Source organism: Catharus ustulatus, chromosome 14 (assembly GCF_009819885.2).
Source record: "Catharus ustulatus isolate bCatUst1 chromosome 14, bCatUst1.pri.v2, whole genome shotgun sequence".
Classification (NCBI taxonomy): Eukaryota; Metazoa; Chordata; class Aves; order Passeriformes; family Turdidae; genus Catharus; species Catharus ustulatus.
In genome coordinates this window covers 12,507,629-12,525,050 of record NC_046234.1, presented here as the reverse complement: position 1 = coordinate 12,525,050, position 17,422 = coordinate 12,507,629, and the positions used below count along the sequence as shown (strand labels likewise).

The 17,422-nt window shown below is 44.8% G+C and overlaps 1 protein-coding gene across 4 annotated transcripts in view; it reads right to left on the bottom strand.

Annotated features, from left to right (window-relative positions):
- Nucleotides 1–17,422, bottom strand: part of LOC117002834 (mitogen-activated protein kinase kinase kinase kinase 4-like) — a 90,275-nt gene that overhangs the window by 58,916 nt on the left and 13,937 nt on the right. For all 4 annotated transcript variants that reach the window (XM_033072311.1, XM_033072312.1, XM_033072313.1 and 1 more), the window contains exon 3: nucleotides 1,874–1,930. In XM_033072311.1, coding sequence (XP_032928202.1) covers nucleotides 1,874–1,930 — 57 coding nt within the window. The remainder of the gene's footprint in view (nucleotides 1–1,873; nucleotides 1,931–17,422) is intronic.

Here is a 17,422-nt window from a genome sequence, read left to right as displayed (position 1 = left end):
AAAACCCCTTTGGGCAGCTGCACTAACATGCTCCTCACCTTCCCATGAAGGGTCTCAATGTGAAAACAGCATGATCTGCTATCACTGCCTTCAAACAATGGTGCAGATTCCCCAGCACGATGCTCTGTCACCTGCAGCAAATCAGACCTAAATAGCTTTGTTTTGTTTTCAGAATCCTGCAAGTGTACTAAGGTGATTCCTGAAGCAGGACCATAAAGTTGTCCTCTAAATTTTGTTTCCAAGTAAGTAGGCACTGCTGGATGCTACAGTTTGCTGCTTGCCCACAAAGGAGACTATGTCATGTATGGCATAGGCAAAGAAGTCTTTCCAAGGTTCCCTTCCTGCAGTATTTTCTTCAATTGTTTCATCAGGGAAGGGACTGTCACTGGTGTTAACTTGACAACCACAAGTTACACCTTTAACCAGTCCTCACACACTGCTGACTGGCCCAGCAAAGCAGGAAAGCAGATCTGCATAACTTCTGAGCCTGTGCCAGGATCTACTCTGTCAGCTCCCCTGTCAAGGCAGGGAGGTGCTCTGACCTCAGCACTATGACTGTCATCCAGTCCACATCTGCTCTCCCTTTCAAAATCCAGCAGCATCATGTTTGCTGGCTGCCATTTTTTAAAGCCAAAGCACCTGATGATACATGTTCCTACAGGCCTAAAAGCAGAAATCCCACTGATCTAATATAGCACTGATTTTAAAAAAAGCACCCTCCTCAGGACAAAACTGGCAATTCAGCAGCACACACCTATTGTACAAACAGTAGCCATGCTCAAACCAGCCCTTAGATGTGCTTTGTACATCACAGCAGCATCCAAGTTCAGACCACTTGCTCAGGGCTGGATTCTCACACCATCAACAGAGAGAACTGTCCTGGACCTGCTCTGCGTGGCAGGACCAACACAGACACCAGCTTGGTCTGCTGCCTTTCAGGACAATGAAAAGACACACGAAAATGCAGGCAAGGCTTGCTTGTGCTTGTCCAAACACCACATGTAGATGAACCACTGGCAGACCTGGCCCAGAGGACTCAGAGGATTTGACCTGGGATTTTTTATTTTTTCATTTTAGATGATAACTCTTCCATCATATTGCAAGAGGAGTTGGATTTCTGTTCTCCATATCCACACTGCCAGAGTGACAGAACAGGGAGCTGGTCTGAGTCTGAGTGCATCCCACCAAACCAGATTTCTAGGAAACTCAAGAGGAAGAAGCAGGGAGTCTCCCCAGCCCTCCTGGGGCTCAGGCTCATGTGGGCTCAAGAAGGCAAGCTGCTTCACTATGGCTGTGCTATTAAAAGGAGAGACAAAACTCAATATTTAGCAACTTTTTCAACACCCTGTTTCAGCACCCATTTATAAATGTGAGTAGGGACAGTGCCAATTAAACTGTCTCCTTCCCTCATCTGTCAAATCACAATAAAAAAGCACTGCATTTGCATTTCTAACGTGTTCCTGCTTGCTGGCTGTCAACCACTCCAAGGAACAGCTGGCATGCAAGGGGATAGGATGTGATGAAGCACAGCAGAGGCAGTGCAGAGATACAGGAAATCTTTTAATTGCTATCTCTGAAAGCAGATAATCAACTAGAAATAATCAGGAAGGGACTTCACGTCTTTGATATTATTGAACACCAAATTATATGGCAATGCACTCCCTTATCACTGTGTCATCATTGGTCAGCCACACTTGAAAAATATGTTTGTGTTAACAGCCCTCAGTACTTTATAAAACACAAATCAGTGCTCAGGAACCATGATGTATACCAGTGGATCTTCTTTCATGAGCTGCCCACCTTCTCATGATCTGATTATTTATTTTTCCTTGCTGCTTAACAATGACCTTATTATTTTTGGTTTTGCACTCACCTCGGTAACATTCATCACTTTGATGGCTGCCAGCTGCCCGGTCTTAACATGGCGACCCTGTTAAAAATACAGATGACACTAAGTAAAACATGTAGGCAAGCTATGAAAACATCAACAAATTAGGCCTTTAACAACTAGATTTGACTAATTGCTTTCAATGAAGTTTGAGGCAATGTTCCAGTTGAAGGTGTCCTTGCTCCTTGCAAGGGGGTTGGTCTTGGTGACCTTTAGAAGATCCCTTCCAACCCAAACTACTCTATGATTCTATGTCCCAAGCAACCTTCTAGTGACACAAAACCACCAAGGTGAAGTTTGATGATGTGTTACCAGAGCCACACCCTTACTGTGCCCTGAATTTAATAGAGTTGCCTCTGTAGGGCTGGATTTCCCTTTAGCACAGAGGAAACAGAAATGCTGGGAGACCTCAGCACAACATGACACAAGCTTACGGGTCTCCATCTAGTTTCTGTTCAACAGGTGATGCCAGCCCTCCCTCCTGTTCCAGGAAATCTCAGAGTCTCAGAATGCCTGAACAAGAGCCACATTCCTCTTCTGCCATCCATGGCTGAGGGGTGCTGGGGAAGCCTTGGGGCAGTTGGCTCTGTCACCACCCTGACCCCTGACATGTCCTGGCACACCTCAGGGTAAAGACAAACTCTGGGTTCCCGTACATCAATCTGGCAACCTCTATGTGGCTACCAAGAAACTAAAGCTTCATATATGTTTTTGCCTAAAACAAAGAAAAATTTAAAAAAAAATTAAATGCTTTTTACTTCAAAATGCTTAGTTTTTAAAATTCCTACTTCAGTGGAGTTAACTATATCTCAGCTACTACTCAGCTAGTATCTCAGCCACTTCCCCAAAAGCATGCAAGAGCTTTGAATTTAAAAATGTCATCTCTGTGATGGTGGGGAGGAATTTACCAGGACTTTGAGTGTGTGAGTGCCTACACACGTACACAGTTTATTATGAAAGGCCCACAACCCATAGTCACTTTTAAACAACAGACAGCTGGTAACTTCAGGCTAGGTAACAGGCTTGGCTTTGAAAACACAGCTAGGTAAAGGGAGGTAATAGGAAATAAAGGTATTAAAAGAGCAAACTGGCTACTGAGACTGGCAAATTGTGATTCACAAGAGCATGCATCACAAACACAACCATGAATCTTGCTGCCAGCTGCAGTTTCTGGCTTTGGTTAGGTCAAGTTACTCAACAGATACCACAGATGAAGTCTTTCACCATGATAACCAGCACTGACCTCACACTGGAAGATAGTATCAAAAGATTTGAATACAGAGTGGGTTTGCTACACATCCTGGCTCCTCACTTCCATCAGATGCTCAGAAATGGGTTTGAATCTTTGAGACTGCAAATTTATTCCTGAAATAGTAGTGCCTGCAAAGCTGTATATCAAAATAATTAACTGACACAAGTTAAGGAAGCCACTGGAAATCAGGAAATTGAGTATGAAATGCCACAGTTTGCAGATAAAATTATTTGCAGGTGCAATTTACACCCGCAAAATTAAAAGCTGGGTTGATGTAATTTTAAAACCCAGGTTCTATCTGCACAAAAGTGCACACAAATGTTATTTCTAAGACTAAGCAATTTTGCATCAAAGAAAAATGATTCCTCATTCTCAGGCAATATGTCACAGTCATGTTTTCTTTCACAAAAAACTAAATCCTGCTGAGTTTTTTGTATATTTTTAAGTGTCCTCTTTCCACGGAAGCACTCCTGGGATTGCGAAGCATTTTCTCATGAAGTAAAATGATAGATTTACATATCAGCACAGACCTCAGGAGGAAGACAAATAGGGCACACTGTCCCCAGGGCACACAGGGCTGGGTGAGGGTGGAGGGGCAGTGACCAGTGCCAGCCCAGGGGATGCTGCTGTTGGGCCAGGGTCCATCCCTGCTAACACTGGTCAGCAAGATTCCTCTGCACAGCCACAGCTCCTCTCTTGGAGCATTGTCTGCAAATGTTCCCATTCCCATGGAATGTCTTGGCAATACAGGGAGAGCACAGGCACCCTGTCTTCACCCCAGAGTTGGTCAGGAGACAAGTTCCATGTCTCTGGACACCACCCACAGGGGACCAGGTCAGGAGTCTCCCCTGGACTGCTGCAGATTCTGCAAAGGACCAAGAACTAACTCTGATTTTCATAACTCTAATGAAGCATGGAAACCTGTTTCTTTATTGAAAAAATAACCATTCAGGACTAAGCTAACACTGCACTTGAATATTCATCAGAATAAGGAAGAGGGAAAGGCTTGGCATCCAGTCCTAGTTTTGAAGCATAACTCCTGGTCACACTGTCCCTCTGTCTAACAGATATTGGCTATGTTGCTGCCAGTTATTTCCACTGTATGCAAAACCTGCTGTTCTCACTTATCAATATAAATGTAAATAGTAACCCCCCCCAAAAAAAGGTTTGGAAAATCAGTATTTATGGAAAAGAAACAGGAAATCTTTTTGTTTTGTGGGTTGTGATTCACCTTTGCCCAAAAAATGGGTCCTTGTTAACTAAGATGCACAACTCAATCCTGCTCCTGCATTAAGGCACAGCCTATGACTGTGCTGACAGTTCAGAACAAAATCACAGATTTCTCAGTATTGGTCTTTTAAACTGTTTGGACTCAGTTTTCCTTAACGTCTCCTAAAGCAGTAACATCCTGTACCCAGCCCTGGGCTTCTTGCTAAGAGAGAGGAGTAATGCTTTAGCAAGGAAAGATTTCAGTGCTGGTCCCTTATTTTCCTCATTTATCAATAAATCTCAGAGGTTAGCCAGAGTTCATGGGAACTCTCACATTGCTGCTTCTGCTGAAGCCACTAAGTTGAGCATGTGTGAATTGTGTTGAGAAAAGTGGTGTTTTGATTTTTGTTTAAAGTTTCTAGGAGCAAACCAGCTGTTTTAACTGTTCCCCAACCAAATGAGATCACCTGATTCACTTACTTCCAGTGACAGGACATGCTGAAGTTCATCCTTATTGATTTAATCCAAAATGGGAAAAAGAATGAGAGGCATTGCCCTCCCAGCCCTCTGCTCACTCTGCCACTGCCCATCCTCTCCAGACCACTGGAGCCAGCCAGCTGTGATTCAAGATCCTCTACTGCACATTTCCCCAGAAACTGGGCAGAGGGCTGGGATGGACTGTGGGCTGTTTTCCCTAATAAAAACTTTCATCTCTCACCCAAATGCTCAGTACAAGAGCTCTGGAGAACACAGAACATCCAACAGTCATTTGCATCACCCCTATTCCCACCGAGGAGTACAACATCAATCTCTATCAAGCTCATACAGAGCTTAGACACGAACAGTTCTGAGGCTCAACAGCTTTCTAAAATTGAAGTTCCACCCTTCATTTTGATGAGGTATCCAAGCTGGAAAAAATTCTCCCACTAGTTTTGAGTCCAGCTAAATTCCTGGTCTCCTCCAGAAAATATTTCCGCATAAAGTCTGCTGCAGTTGCCAGTTAGTCACTACAGTAACATTCAGCAAACCTGAAGCCAGCACACACATTTTTCAAATCTACAGACTGCTCATTGCAGCCAGACTTGTGGGACATGCTTTATGCCAAAGACCTGGTTCTGATGAGCTCCAACCCTGCATTATCTCTGCAGGGAGAGATCCATGGAATATAACAGATTACTCAGTGCTATTTTCTGTTGTATTTACCTTCTCACCTCAGATAAAGGAAAAAAAGGATAAAGCTTATCTATGCCCCTTACTAAGGGTCAAGACATGTACTATTCTATTTACATCAAACAAGAGTGTCAACATTAGCAGCCAGCTATTAGCTGATAAAGGGGCTTTACATGAATTAAGTATATTTACAAAGTGATGCATTCAGTCACGTACAACACCTTTTCCTGTCAGGTTCCAACAAAAATTTTGGACAGTCCCTGGCTTGGGTCATGATTACAAGAGACCCAAGGTCCCAATGAGATTATAAGGCTGCAAGTCACATGCAGAGAGCTTGGTGTGACAGCTTCCCTCCCAGATCCTGCACGTCTCTCTCTTCCTGAGGGTGGGAAACAGCTCCCATCAGCTTCTCTCCCCGCTCAGGACTCGACAGATTTGGAGCGACAATTGCAAGCGCAGCCAGCAGAAGCCAGCTGTCCAGTTCAGTGCTGCACAGTGCCAAGCAGCCCACAGCAGTCCAGGCTTCCTCTCTGGCAGCAGCACTCATTAATGTCCCCGTGTTCCTGGCCTGTCTGATGGAGCTGTCCCCGTGCACCCGCAGCAGGAGCAGCGGCGGCTGCAGGACACCAAGGCAGCACAGAGCTGCTGTGTCTGACCACAAAAATGTCCTTGGTCTTGTCCATGTCCTTGCCTTCCTGTCTGCACCCAGAGCACCACCCCACTGTGTCTCCCTTAGAAAGCAGGGGTTTCAGAGAGGTGTCTGTGTGCAGGGACACCTCCCAAAAGCCAGAAGACTTGGACACTTCCCAGTTGGCACCTTTGTGCACGCATGGAGGGCCATTTCATACCAAACACACTCTGCTATCAGGCACAGACATCATCAGCTCACAGCATTAGCACAAGGGTATGGAACTCCTGGGTGACCCACAGGCAGTGCTGTGTAACCCCAAAAGCTGGTAGATACCACAGCTTTAACTCTCAGGACCTTATGTGGATGTTTAAGATTTGCATAGTACAGTGAGACGTGGTTGTTGGAGGTGTGGGACTTTGGAGGTCAAGGTCTTTCTCAACCAGAAGCATTCCTGTGGGATAACAGATGCAGCTTGTGGCCACCGCCCTTTGGGAGCGAGGTGAAGGCACAGCTGTGTCGCTGCAGCTCTCACTGAAAGTGAACTCGAGCTAGCAGATTTCCTGTTCAAAATGCACTGATGAACTTTGAGCCCATCTTGGGTAAATCTGTGTGGCCCTGCAGCTGCTGGCAGCTTGCCAGCTCAGCCTGCAAGATTGTCCCACAGTCCCTGTGGGACTGGTCCCCACCCTTTCACCCCTCTCCTCTCCACCCTCTCCATCCTGCTAAGAAAAGAAAAGCCTTTAAGAGATTATGCATAGAGTGAACAATGCTCTGCAGAGGGATCCAGGAAACCCTGTGTCCTATTGCACGTGACCTTAATGAAGTCATGATCCTTCTGTTTCCCTTTCCACCTGCACAGGACTTCTCTACTCAGAGCAGTTCTTTAGAAGGGATGAGCAATGTTTGCTAACCCCAGAGCCAGTGGGAACACGAGCTCTGTTCACCCTGCAGGCAGGCAGGCAGGCAGGAGCAGCCCCCATGCAGCTGCAGTGTGCTCCCCAGCGGGTCAGCACGGCAGGGAGGAGAACCCCAAAAATACTAAACCTGCAGACATGCTACAGCTCAGACACAGCCACTGTTCTGCAGCAAAAGGTTGCTCATACAAGCACCCTGCTGTCCCTCAGGGTCTTCACGATGTCAACAAGTGGTCAGGGCTTGCACACCTGGGGCTGTGTGACCTGAGAAGACAGATTTTAGGTGAGCTCTATCAGCAAGAGCAGTCCATATGTCAATTCAGCAACTGCAACAGCTCACTGTAGTCATGGTTGGAGCTCTTGAGCCAAAAATACAGCAGCAATGCAAAACTTGAAAGGACAGGAATATATTTCGAGGAAGAAGTAATTAAGGGCTTATAGCTTGTTTTTGTTAGTTGATAGCCCAAGGCAAAGTTCAGAGTAAGCCATGCACTGAATACTAGCACTGCATTCCAGGAATGATCCGTTTCATCATAGGCTATGACATGTAATCCATGTCAACTGTGACAGTTTAAAAACCCCCAAAAACACAGACACGAAAAACCACACAAAACCCCCCAAACCACAAATGTCTTGGACAGATCGGCACCAGTTTCACAAAGTCTTTTTTTTTTTTTTTTTAACCCTCCACAAAGAGCTCAGGCCCCAGCCAGGTGGGAACACAGCTATCATTTTAATTACAGCTACATCCTTTAAATCACACAACTCAGGCTGCAGAAAGCCTCTTCTGACTGACATTATAAAGTTTTGGTGGTACTTTTGGCACATCAGCTCTGGATGTCTGTTGTATTTCAGGGCTGTAAATCAAAGAATTATATTCCCCCTAGAAGATTTCTTTTCTTCTTTGTCATACTGGGAGATGCTGAGATTTTGGAAGCTGTTCCAGGCCACCTCTAGGGTAGCCCTCAGCTCCATCTCCCACCTTTCTGTCCCTGTACTGCTTTCATGCCAGCAGTGCAGGATGCAGGGACTGACATGAAATCCCACCACCTTTGCCCTTTCACACCTACATCTGCCACACAATTTCCAGACAGCCCCAGGTCTCACCCAACACCACCTGGGCACAGCCAAACATCACATTTCCTCTTCCCTGTGCTCCTTTAACACACTGTGATAGCTGTGCTGCCATTAACTGTGCTAAAGAGAGGAAGAGCCTGCAGCAGACTCAGCACCAGCTCCAGAGATCAACACAAGACACACAAAGATCCTTTGCTGCCCTCAGACAATACAGCTCTGGATACCACCAGGCACAGTCCCCCGCTTTGGAACAGGACTGGAGCCTGGCAGGCTCCAACCTAACGCTGCCTTCAGAGCCAGCCCTGAATGTTCCTGCCAGGGAAAGCAAAGCACATCACCCAAACACTACAAAATATCACCCTTGCCAGTGGTGAACAGCAGAAATTGCAGCACACTGGAGGTAATATAGACCTGTTCTTCAAGGTTTAGGTCATACTGTTTTGGTTTTTTTTCTCCTATATGCTAAGCCCCACTGTATGATTTGTTGTGTTCTAAGAAGTCAGCTAAAATTTTTTAAAACACTTTAGGTATAGAGCACACCAGTAAGTCAAATATTATTTCAGATATCCCAGAACTTGGTTGCTAAACCCTAAAATGTTTGCATGTAGATACATAAAGAATGAAAGTTAATTAATAACATTCAGTGCTCTTCAAGACAAAAGCTGCCACATTATTGAAGAAATATTAGGGATATATATGATTTATAAAGAGACTTTAAATTATTTTTAAAACCCTAAAATGTTACACTGCATTCCAAATTTTTAAAAATATAGTTTTGTAAAGTTTGTCACATTTATGTTGTAAAAATAGATTGAATATTCAGTGAAAAAAAAATTCTTTTCCTTACAAACACCACCACCCTATTTACGGGCAAAACATATCACTTTATCCCTCCTATTGCTTTTCCCTCCCCACTCATATCAGGAGTGGGAGTGTGTTTGCACTCACTCAAAGTGAAATTGTTTAATGTTTTATGAATTTTTCTAAATGAAGTTTTAGATGTTTCAGGGGTAAGATGTAAAAAAAGAAAATCAGGAATTTCTTTCAGGGCCCCTACTTGTGTCACATGTTTAAAGAAACAAACAGAATTATCACTGTAAGTCATAACACCACTGAAAATAACTAAGTTGGCAGTGGTATAGGAGAACTTCCTATATACTAAAATAGCAACACATTAGCCTAGAGAAGAGATTAGAAAAGATAACCTCCACCAGGCATTTGAAATTCTACCCACGTCCACATTGTCTAGAAGGGAGGGATGGGTAAGGGTCATTTCCAAGAACCACATCAAGTCACCTTGATCTCTGGAGGAAAAGGACAGTTTTTCATCCCCACTGTAAATGTCTGTACCACAACCCTCATGAACTGTAAAACCCAAGAGGCACCAGAAGCAGTTTTTCTGTCCAGGTTTTTTTTTATCCTTTCAGTTCCTATTTCCTCCCATTGTATGAGTGAAAACACAGATTGTTTGCTTTACCTAATGTTTGTCTGTGTCTGACTGCAGACTAGTGGGAAAAGAAAATGAAACAAAGGAACAAATTCAAGCTCCTTCACAAACACATATTTCAATATCTACATTTTTTTTCAATATCAGTATGTTCACTTGATCAGATTACCATCCTCATCCACAACATGAGCCACTCAAGCCACTGCATACTTGCATGAGAATGGGCTAGGGACTGATGTTTTGGGGTACTGAAACCTGCTCTCAAATGGGTCATTCTCACTGAGATCAGCAAGGGTAAAGCACTAAGCTCTTCAGAAAATACCATTCTAACCAACACAAAGAGGTTTGTCCTTTCTGATTTGAAGTGGGTGGTGTCTGCAGAAGATTATCCCATGTAATCTTCTGCAGCTCCATGCTCATTTGGAGGGAAGTGCCCATTCCTGTGGCTTCTCTTGCTCAGCTAACAGGCAGACATGATGATTTAGACCTCCAGCTGCAACTTGAAGTTTCTGAATGAGGTGAATGTGCAAGACAGAGAGCAGGAAAGAGCAGGAACACTTCAGGGGCAGGTAAAGCCAGGGTGGCCTGTGTGGATGTGTCAGTGGGAGATTGAGGCTCCAGCACAAAGAGCACCTTGGAGGAACAACCTTCACCTACCCCATCTGGGGTCAGCCTGCCTGGGGGTCACAGGGTTACTGCAGGCAGAGCTGCTCCTGGTGCAGGACCAGGCTCCCACTGACCTTGATTGGGTCCAGTTTCCATCTGGTGATACTTCAGGGGATGGCAAACACTGAAGCTCCAGCTCCCCTCTCTTCAAAAGTCATCTAGGTGCTTGGGTTTAGAGGGAACTGCAAGGCCCCTGAGTGGGAACTGCTGCCAATAAGGAAAGAAAAAGCAACATTTTGGGGCCACATGTGGGTTGAGTAACTCAGACAGCAGCACAGTGAATAGGAGAGGACTGAGAAGCAGGTTGTGCAGTTATCCCATTTTCCTCACTCTCCATTTATTGGGACATAAAAACTGATTTAGTTGAGCCTAAATATCACTGTTTGCACAAGTAACAGCCTTGCTATTCATCCTGGGCATTGGAATATGTCACATCCCTTCACATCTGTTGAAAGACTCTCAGATTTCCAGCCCCAGAGCCCTGTCAGGGGCAGAGGCTCTGCAGGCAGCTTTCCTCTTCCCATGGGAGTTCTGGCTTGGGGACCCTGGGCTGGTGGGGTGCTCAGGACAGCACAGGACAGTGGGGATGCAGGGCAGTGGGGATTTGGGGTATTTGAAGTCCCAGGGCCCCTCTTGTTGGGAACAGGAGGGTTTGAACAGCCCTGGCACAGAGCCAGCCCTTGGGAGCCCAGCAGTGATTTACAGCAAAGGTCTGCTGCACCAGCACTCTATTCATCCAGAAAAATAAACAATTTTGGAAAAGCCTCAGCCTTTGGAAGGCTCTCACTCTGCAGAACAGGGGTTGCTGAGAAGCTAAGTCTGGGGTGAGGTACAAATCCCTCCAGCCCAGTGAATTTTTGCTGCCTGACTCACACACATCCGTTTACAGAAATACAGGGCGCTGGAGAAAACCTGCCCAGAGCACATCTCTGCTGGATAAGGTCACAAGCAGTTAAGTGTGTCCTGCCAGCCCCATCCTGCTGAAAGGAAGTCAGGGCTGGACTGTAGGAGGTCAGCTGATGGGTGGCCAGAATTTTGGAGCAAGAATCCCTCAAAGGAAGGATTTTTGGCTCACCACTGCTACAAAGCTTCAAAGGTTAAGCTGCACACAGCAATTACAAACCTCATGTTAGCAGAGTCATCTTCTAACTTTTTAAATAATGTAGCTCTATTAGCCTTCTATCCCACATAAACACAACCTTGTGTGCACATTAATCTCTTAGCATTTATATCACTGAATTTTTAAAGGTCCTTCAGCATTCTTGTGAACAGCAATTACAATGTAGTTGAATTTTCTCTAACATTTAATACACAACATGGACACGGCTCTGCACAGGTTAAAACTGTGTTGTTGGGGTTTTTTTTAAAAAAAGGCTTTGAGGCAAGCAGGGTACACAGCTGCAAGTTCCAGCCTAAATGATGACAGAGCTACAACAGCCTTAAGGGTGATTTCCTTTTCCATTGCAGCTCTGCTGGTGTTTTTCTCACACAGATCCCAATTCCACGCTCGTGTGCCCCTCTGCTGATGGCACACACAGTACAGGACAGCCCAGCACTAACAACTGGCATTTAAAGTGTTTCTTCTACAGTCTCAGAGTTTTGCCTTCAGCATTTCTTGGCCAATACCCTCCCCAGGACTCTGTTCACCTGAGGTGAATCCTGAAATCAAAAACTCTGCTGACTAATACCGCCAAGTTCAGAAGATCTGAGGTTTGCCTAGGGAAAGGTCATGTTCTTTACACACATACCAAAGTCTTCACAGAGCATTTAACTGAGAGAAAAAAAAAAAAAGAGCATCTAATCATGCCTTTTCATTTGGCTCTATCTGGTGAATCCTTTCCAAAAATTAAAAGGGAGTTAATGAACACAATTAGTCTGCAAAAAAGCACACAAGCCTCCAGATTTCTGAATGATTTCTGTAAGAGATGAGCTACATGGCACTGATCTCACAGCAGCAGTCAATTCCCATTTCCTTCCAAAATTCTATTGGCCAGATGGTCCAGAAAACTCAAGGGAAAATTACTTAAATGTTTGGAAAGGCTTTCAGTGTTAAGTTAGTCTCCAAAATTAAACCAGACTACCCTTCTAATTAGTCTTACAAATGAAGTATAGCTTGCTTTGCTAATGAATTTAAAACAGAGAGGAGATTCCAAGTTCAAAATAAAAAAAAAATTGAATTCATGAGGAGCACTGGTGTTATTTTTTTCTGAACTGATCTAATCAGCTTTGTACAGCACAAGCCTGGCTGACAAAGGTTCCCCTCTCAAGCAAACCCCAGGTCAGAGCACTGCAATAGTTCCTGAACAGCTACGAGCAGTTACTGTTCAATGCTTATCTTCTCAATTTCTCTATTACTTGTAGGGATTGAAGTCAATCACAGCAGGACAGAAATGAACAGTGAGCTCTTGAGAGGAAGGAAGAAAGAAATAAATACCCCTGCAGAATAATTTCAAGAAAATGGCTAAACACATTACAGCTGAAGAACCGCAGAGCCTTAAGCAATGCAGCTCGGTGTAATTACGAGCACACACGAAGCAAAAGCAGCAGTGAATCATTGCAAGAACTGGTCACAAGAGGTACCAGCAGTTTCCTGACATTAACTACTGAACAGCCCTACTGGTTTTTAAAACTCTCATTTCTTTGTCTTGCCCTGTTTAAACAAGCCAAATAAATTTTGAACAGGGCAAGATGATGCAGTGAGCAGCACAGTGAGCTGTGAGTGGGTAAAATCACTGCTGGGACCCCTGCCCTCCTCCCAGCACTGCTGCTCACACCTCCCAAAGGTTCCCTGCAGCACCTCCCACCAACAGCTGATTATGGATTATCCCAGCACTTCTGGCCCCACTGAAGCCAACCAGACAACCTTAATGATTCTATGCCCTAAGGAATTCCTGCTATTGAGTTTATTAGGTCTGAATTTATGTCCTAAAGGATCAAATTTCTCAAACAAAACGAAACCAAATAGTGTATTTTCAATGGTTTCTCTGCTGGAAAAGGTGTGATTGCACAGATCCTCTCACAGGTTTGAGCCAGAGCTTGTGACACCAGAGATAAACCAAAGGCACTGCTGCAGTGTGCCACTGGTAAAAGTATCTGTGACAAGCAACTGCAAGGCTTCCACCCAAAGGTCACAGGTGATGGGAAATGAGGCTGGCCATAAACCCAGAGACAAAGGGCAGATGGGAACAGAACTCACTTTGGCTCATGACACATCCATGCTCAAAGCACAGGGACCCCACAGCATCGCCCTGTCTCAGGGATTGTCACTGCTGTGGCACATGGAGCTTCCACAGGCAGCAGGGGAAACTCTGACCTTCTGCCACAGCAAATACAACAGGGCCAGGTACTACAGACAGAAGGTCATGTACATATGGAAACATTCAGAACTGAAACACTGAAATCCCCTGGCCTGGCCCAAGGAACCTCAGATGTCAGTGATGCTGCACCAGAACCCTTCTCATGATTGAATCTCAAAGCCACTTCTCATTTTCAAAGCTCTGAACCCAGTGTGCTTCCTTTACCTTGTAACAGCAATAGCCAGCCCAACCAGCTGCATCACATCTAAAGCAGCTGTCAAGAAAGACAAAGATAAAACAGCAAAAAACTTCAACATTCCACAAGGCATCCAGCTAATGCCAGCAACTTGCTGGCTTACATGTATAATATACATTTTAAAAATTAGCATTTCTGGTTTAACATCTAGTTGTTCTCACTTTCAAAATTTCCTTTAAAAGTTTAACCATCCACAAGTTTCCAAGAAAGCTTCCTTTTGCAGCTCCTTTGCATATTCCGTCATCTTCATCCAGGTGCCAAAATACACCACCAAGAGCTCACTGCTGCTTTGGATTAATAAGGTCTTATGTGCCAGAGGAAAATTTTGCAGGATAAACTAAAACTCTAGAACACTGCCAATTCACATATTTAAATATTAGAAATTTAAATAATTAACAACAAAAATGTCATTAAAAAAAAAATCTAAATGCGTATAAAAAAGCCACACCAGAAAAGCCATCTCCCAAGTGCTTTGCACTGCCTTCTACCTTCTGAACCTTCAGGTTCAGGGGAGCACCTGAGACTGCAAGAACTTGCACTACCAAAGACAGAAACTAAGCCAGTTTTATTTTAAAAAAACAAAGTGTATGGGATTGCACTTCTCTTGCATCCAATCATGTTTTAACCAGTCAGCCCATTCCAACAAATCTGAAATCTCCACGATGATTCAATTCCTGCATGCTTTGCAAATCAGAGGAGACAAAGCCCTTTGCTCCCTGCACCACTGAGGCTTACAGAAAATACCTTTTTTTGACATGTTTGCACAAGAGAATAACTTAATACATTCAGTAACTGAAGAGTTACAGAAAAACAAATACTAACAAGAGGGGGTTCTGAAATTAGGCAGAGTTACCTTTAGGGACTGGCTCCCCTGCACTGAATCTGTAATCAAGTGAGTGCAAGGTGAGCACAAAGCACCATCATGCCACTGCTAGCACTTAACATCCTCTCTGAATAGGTCAAACAAATGACATCATGTGCAAAGGACTAGAAAAAAACCCAAGGTTTTATATAATTATTTTTAAAGACCTGGTTTGCATACATGGTTTGACCCAGTTTAATTAGAAATGTTTTTTTCCAGCTCAATTTTGTTAAGCGTGGACATGCTCAGTGGCCTGAATCAGGTTTGTAATTTCCCTTTCACTGATCCAGCCACATCAGTCATCAAAATGCTCATTTTTTGCATAACTCCCTTTCTGTCCACTTTCATAGTGGCTTTAATAGAAGGAGATTACTGAGATTACTGCTCAGTTCTTTGAAATTTCCTGTTTACTTCTGTTACCAGCTCTTTCTTCCTTTTAAAAGAAAATTTGTTACAGGAAAGTCAGCAATTAACTGGAGTACTTTAATATTCATATGTCTCACAATCATGAGAGAGAACATGGGTTTATCACTAACTGGGACAGTAAATGCTGCCCACAGCCAGGGCTGGGTCCAGCTAGTGGTTTTCCCTCACTGCACTGAGAGGTGAGAACATGATTTTGTGGCAAAGCATCAACCTCCTACCTGCTAAAGCTTCCTCTTGTTTTCACCAAGGAAAAAAAAAAAAGTAAGAAACTATTTTCTGCTAAACCTCAAGAGAGCTGTTGATCTGCTTCACCACCAGGTCCAGGCACACGCCCTGTTACAGACCCAGCCCAGCACCCACCTGAAGGACTCGGCTGGGACCACAAAACCTCAGCAGCACATCTGCAGAAATGCATGGCTGCACCCCAGGCAAACACAGGATGGGTGGGAGTAACAAAAAAAATTAAAATGAAAGCCCTCTGTGCCACCTCCTGTATTTCAAACGCTGTTTGCTAATAAAGGGTCCTTCACAAACATGCCAGGTAGGACAGATGTGGCTTATCCTATCACAACCAAGTCCTGGAATACACCTAGAGAACTGCACAGTCATCAGCCTGCCCCAGGGTGGGGAAGATGCAGAGGCAGCAGCTTCCTCATTTCTCTTTCTGATCATGCAACCAATTCTAAGGAGAAATCAAAATGCATCGTGCAGTCTCTGGGGACCTTTCACATCACACAATGGCTTTTGACAGCTCAGAAAACAGGGCACTGTGTGATGACATTCATGCTGCTTGCCTGGCAATAAAGGAAGCCAGAAAGGAAAGAAAACCCACTGCTGGCATGTGCTCACCTAATCTGGAGGTACAATCCCTCCAGAAGACCACGCAGCATTTACACAGCAGAGCATTTACACAGAGGCTCCCCCTTAAGAACCACAATTTACAGACCACCGTGTCATCTCCATCCCAAGCTCCACTGGGACCTCCAGCCCTGTCCAGCCCTGGTGTGGCTCAGCTTTGCCTCCATCCCAGCACAGGCACCTGAAGCCTCCCAGCCACCCCTAACAGAGTTGGGCTCAAAGGATATCTCTACATGATAAAGAATTGCTCTATTTTAATATTAATAATTTTGAAAGGGAGAGGTCTGCCAGAGCAATGGAAACAATGCAGGATACAGCAACCACAAAAGCTTAGCCAGCCAGATATTTCATATCCTCACTATGACATTCAGCACTCATCTGTGTGACAGACAGGGCAAGTGCCACGCAGGCTCCAACCCTCCCCCAGCTCTGGCAAGGCCATTTCCTTTCATTCCTGGTCACAGAACCATGACTTTGGCAAATGTAGGAAGCCAAATGACATTATAGGGCCTGACCAGGAGTTTGCTGTGACTCTGAGCAGCCTCACTAATGCAGCAGGTGCTTTGCAAACCTGGGCAGAAACCTGAGCATTCACACAGTGTCTGTGTGTGCTGATTCCCCTGTCAGTATGAAAATACTGAACTCCATCACACAAGCCAGGGATGCAGGCCATGCAAAGTCTTCCAACAGGTGGGGACCTAGAAACTAACATAATGTAAAGAAAGGAAGAGGGGAACATAGGAAAGGATGATTCCAAAATCCTCTCTGCTTTTTATTCTCCAACGTGTGCTATCAGAGACCTGAGTTTCAGTCTTTGTTTTGTATCTGCTTCTACTCAAAATAGTTCTGACTAATTTTCTCCAAGTGTCCAAAAGAAAGTTAGTGCATCTCTCTGTTCCTTCATCCTTTTTCCATCTTCAGGCACATTTTTGGAGAGTAGGTTACCATAGATGCATCTTCTCCCCACTCAAGCCCTTTTTCTGCCAGGGAAGCTGTCCCAGCTGGGCACCCAGCAATCTGCATGTGCATCCTCGTGTGAGCCAGGAGCAAAAATGTCTTTGGGAAATGTCAGACCTGCTTAGGCTGATCTGCACATGCACAAAAAGCCCAGTGTGCCCTCAGTGCACCACATTCAGTGCTCAAACCCCTTCCATGACATCTGAGCCATGCCAGGCTCTGCTGGGTTCACTGGGCACCCCTACTCCTCACTCCAGCGTGCCTGCCTGCAAAACTTGGCTATCTTCCACTGGGAGGGACAACAAAGCACAGCCCAGTGTCTCTGGGAACAAACCCCCCTTCATCCCACAGGGATCCCAGAGCAGGGATGGTGTGGTGCCCCCAGCCATACCCTGGTGCTGCCTGTGCTCTTCTGCAGGGCAAAACACAGCAGAACTGGACACCACAGTAATTTGATTTTCAAAGCACAAGTGATAATGCTGGCCTCCAACTCCTAACTTTACCCTCTGATAA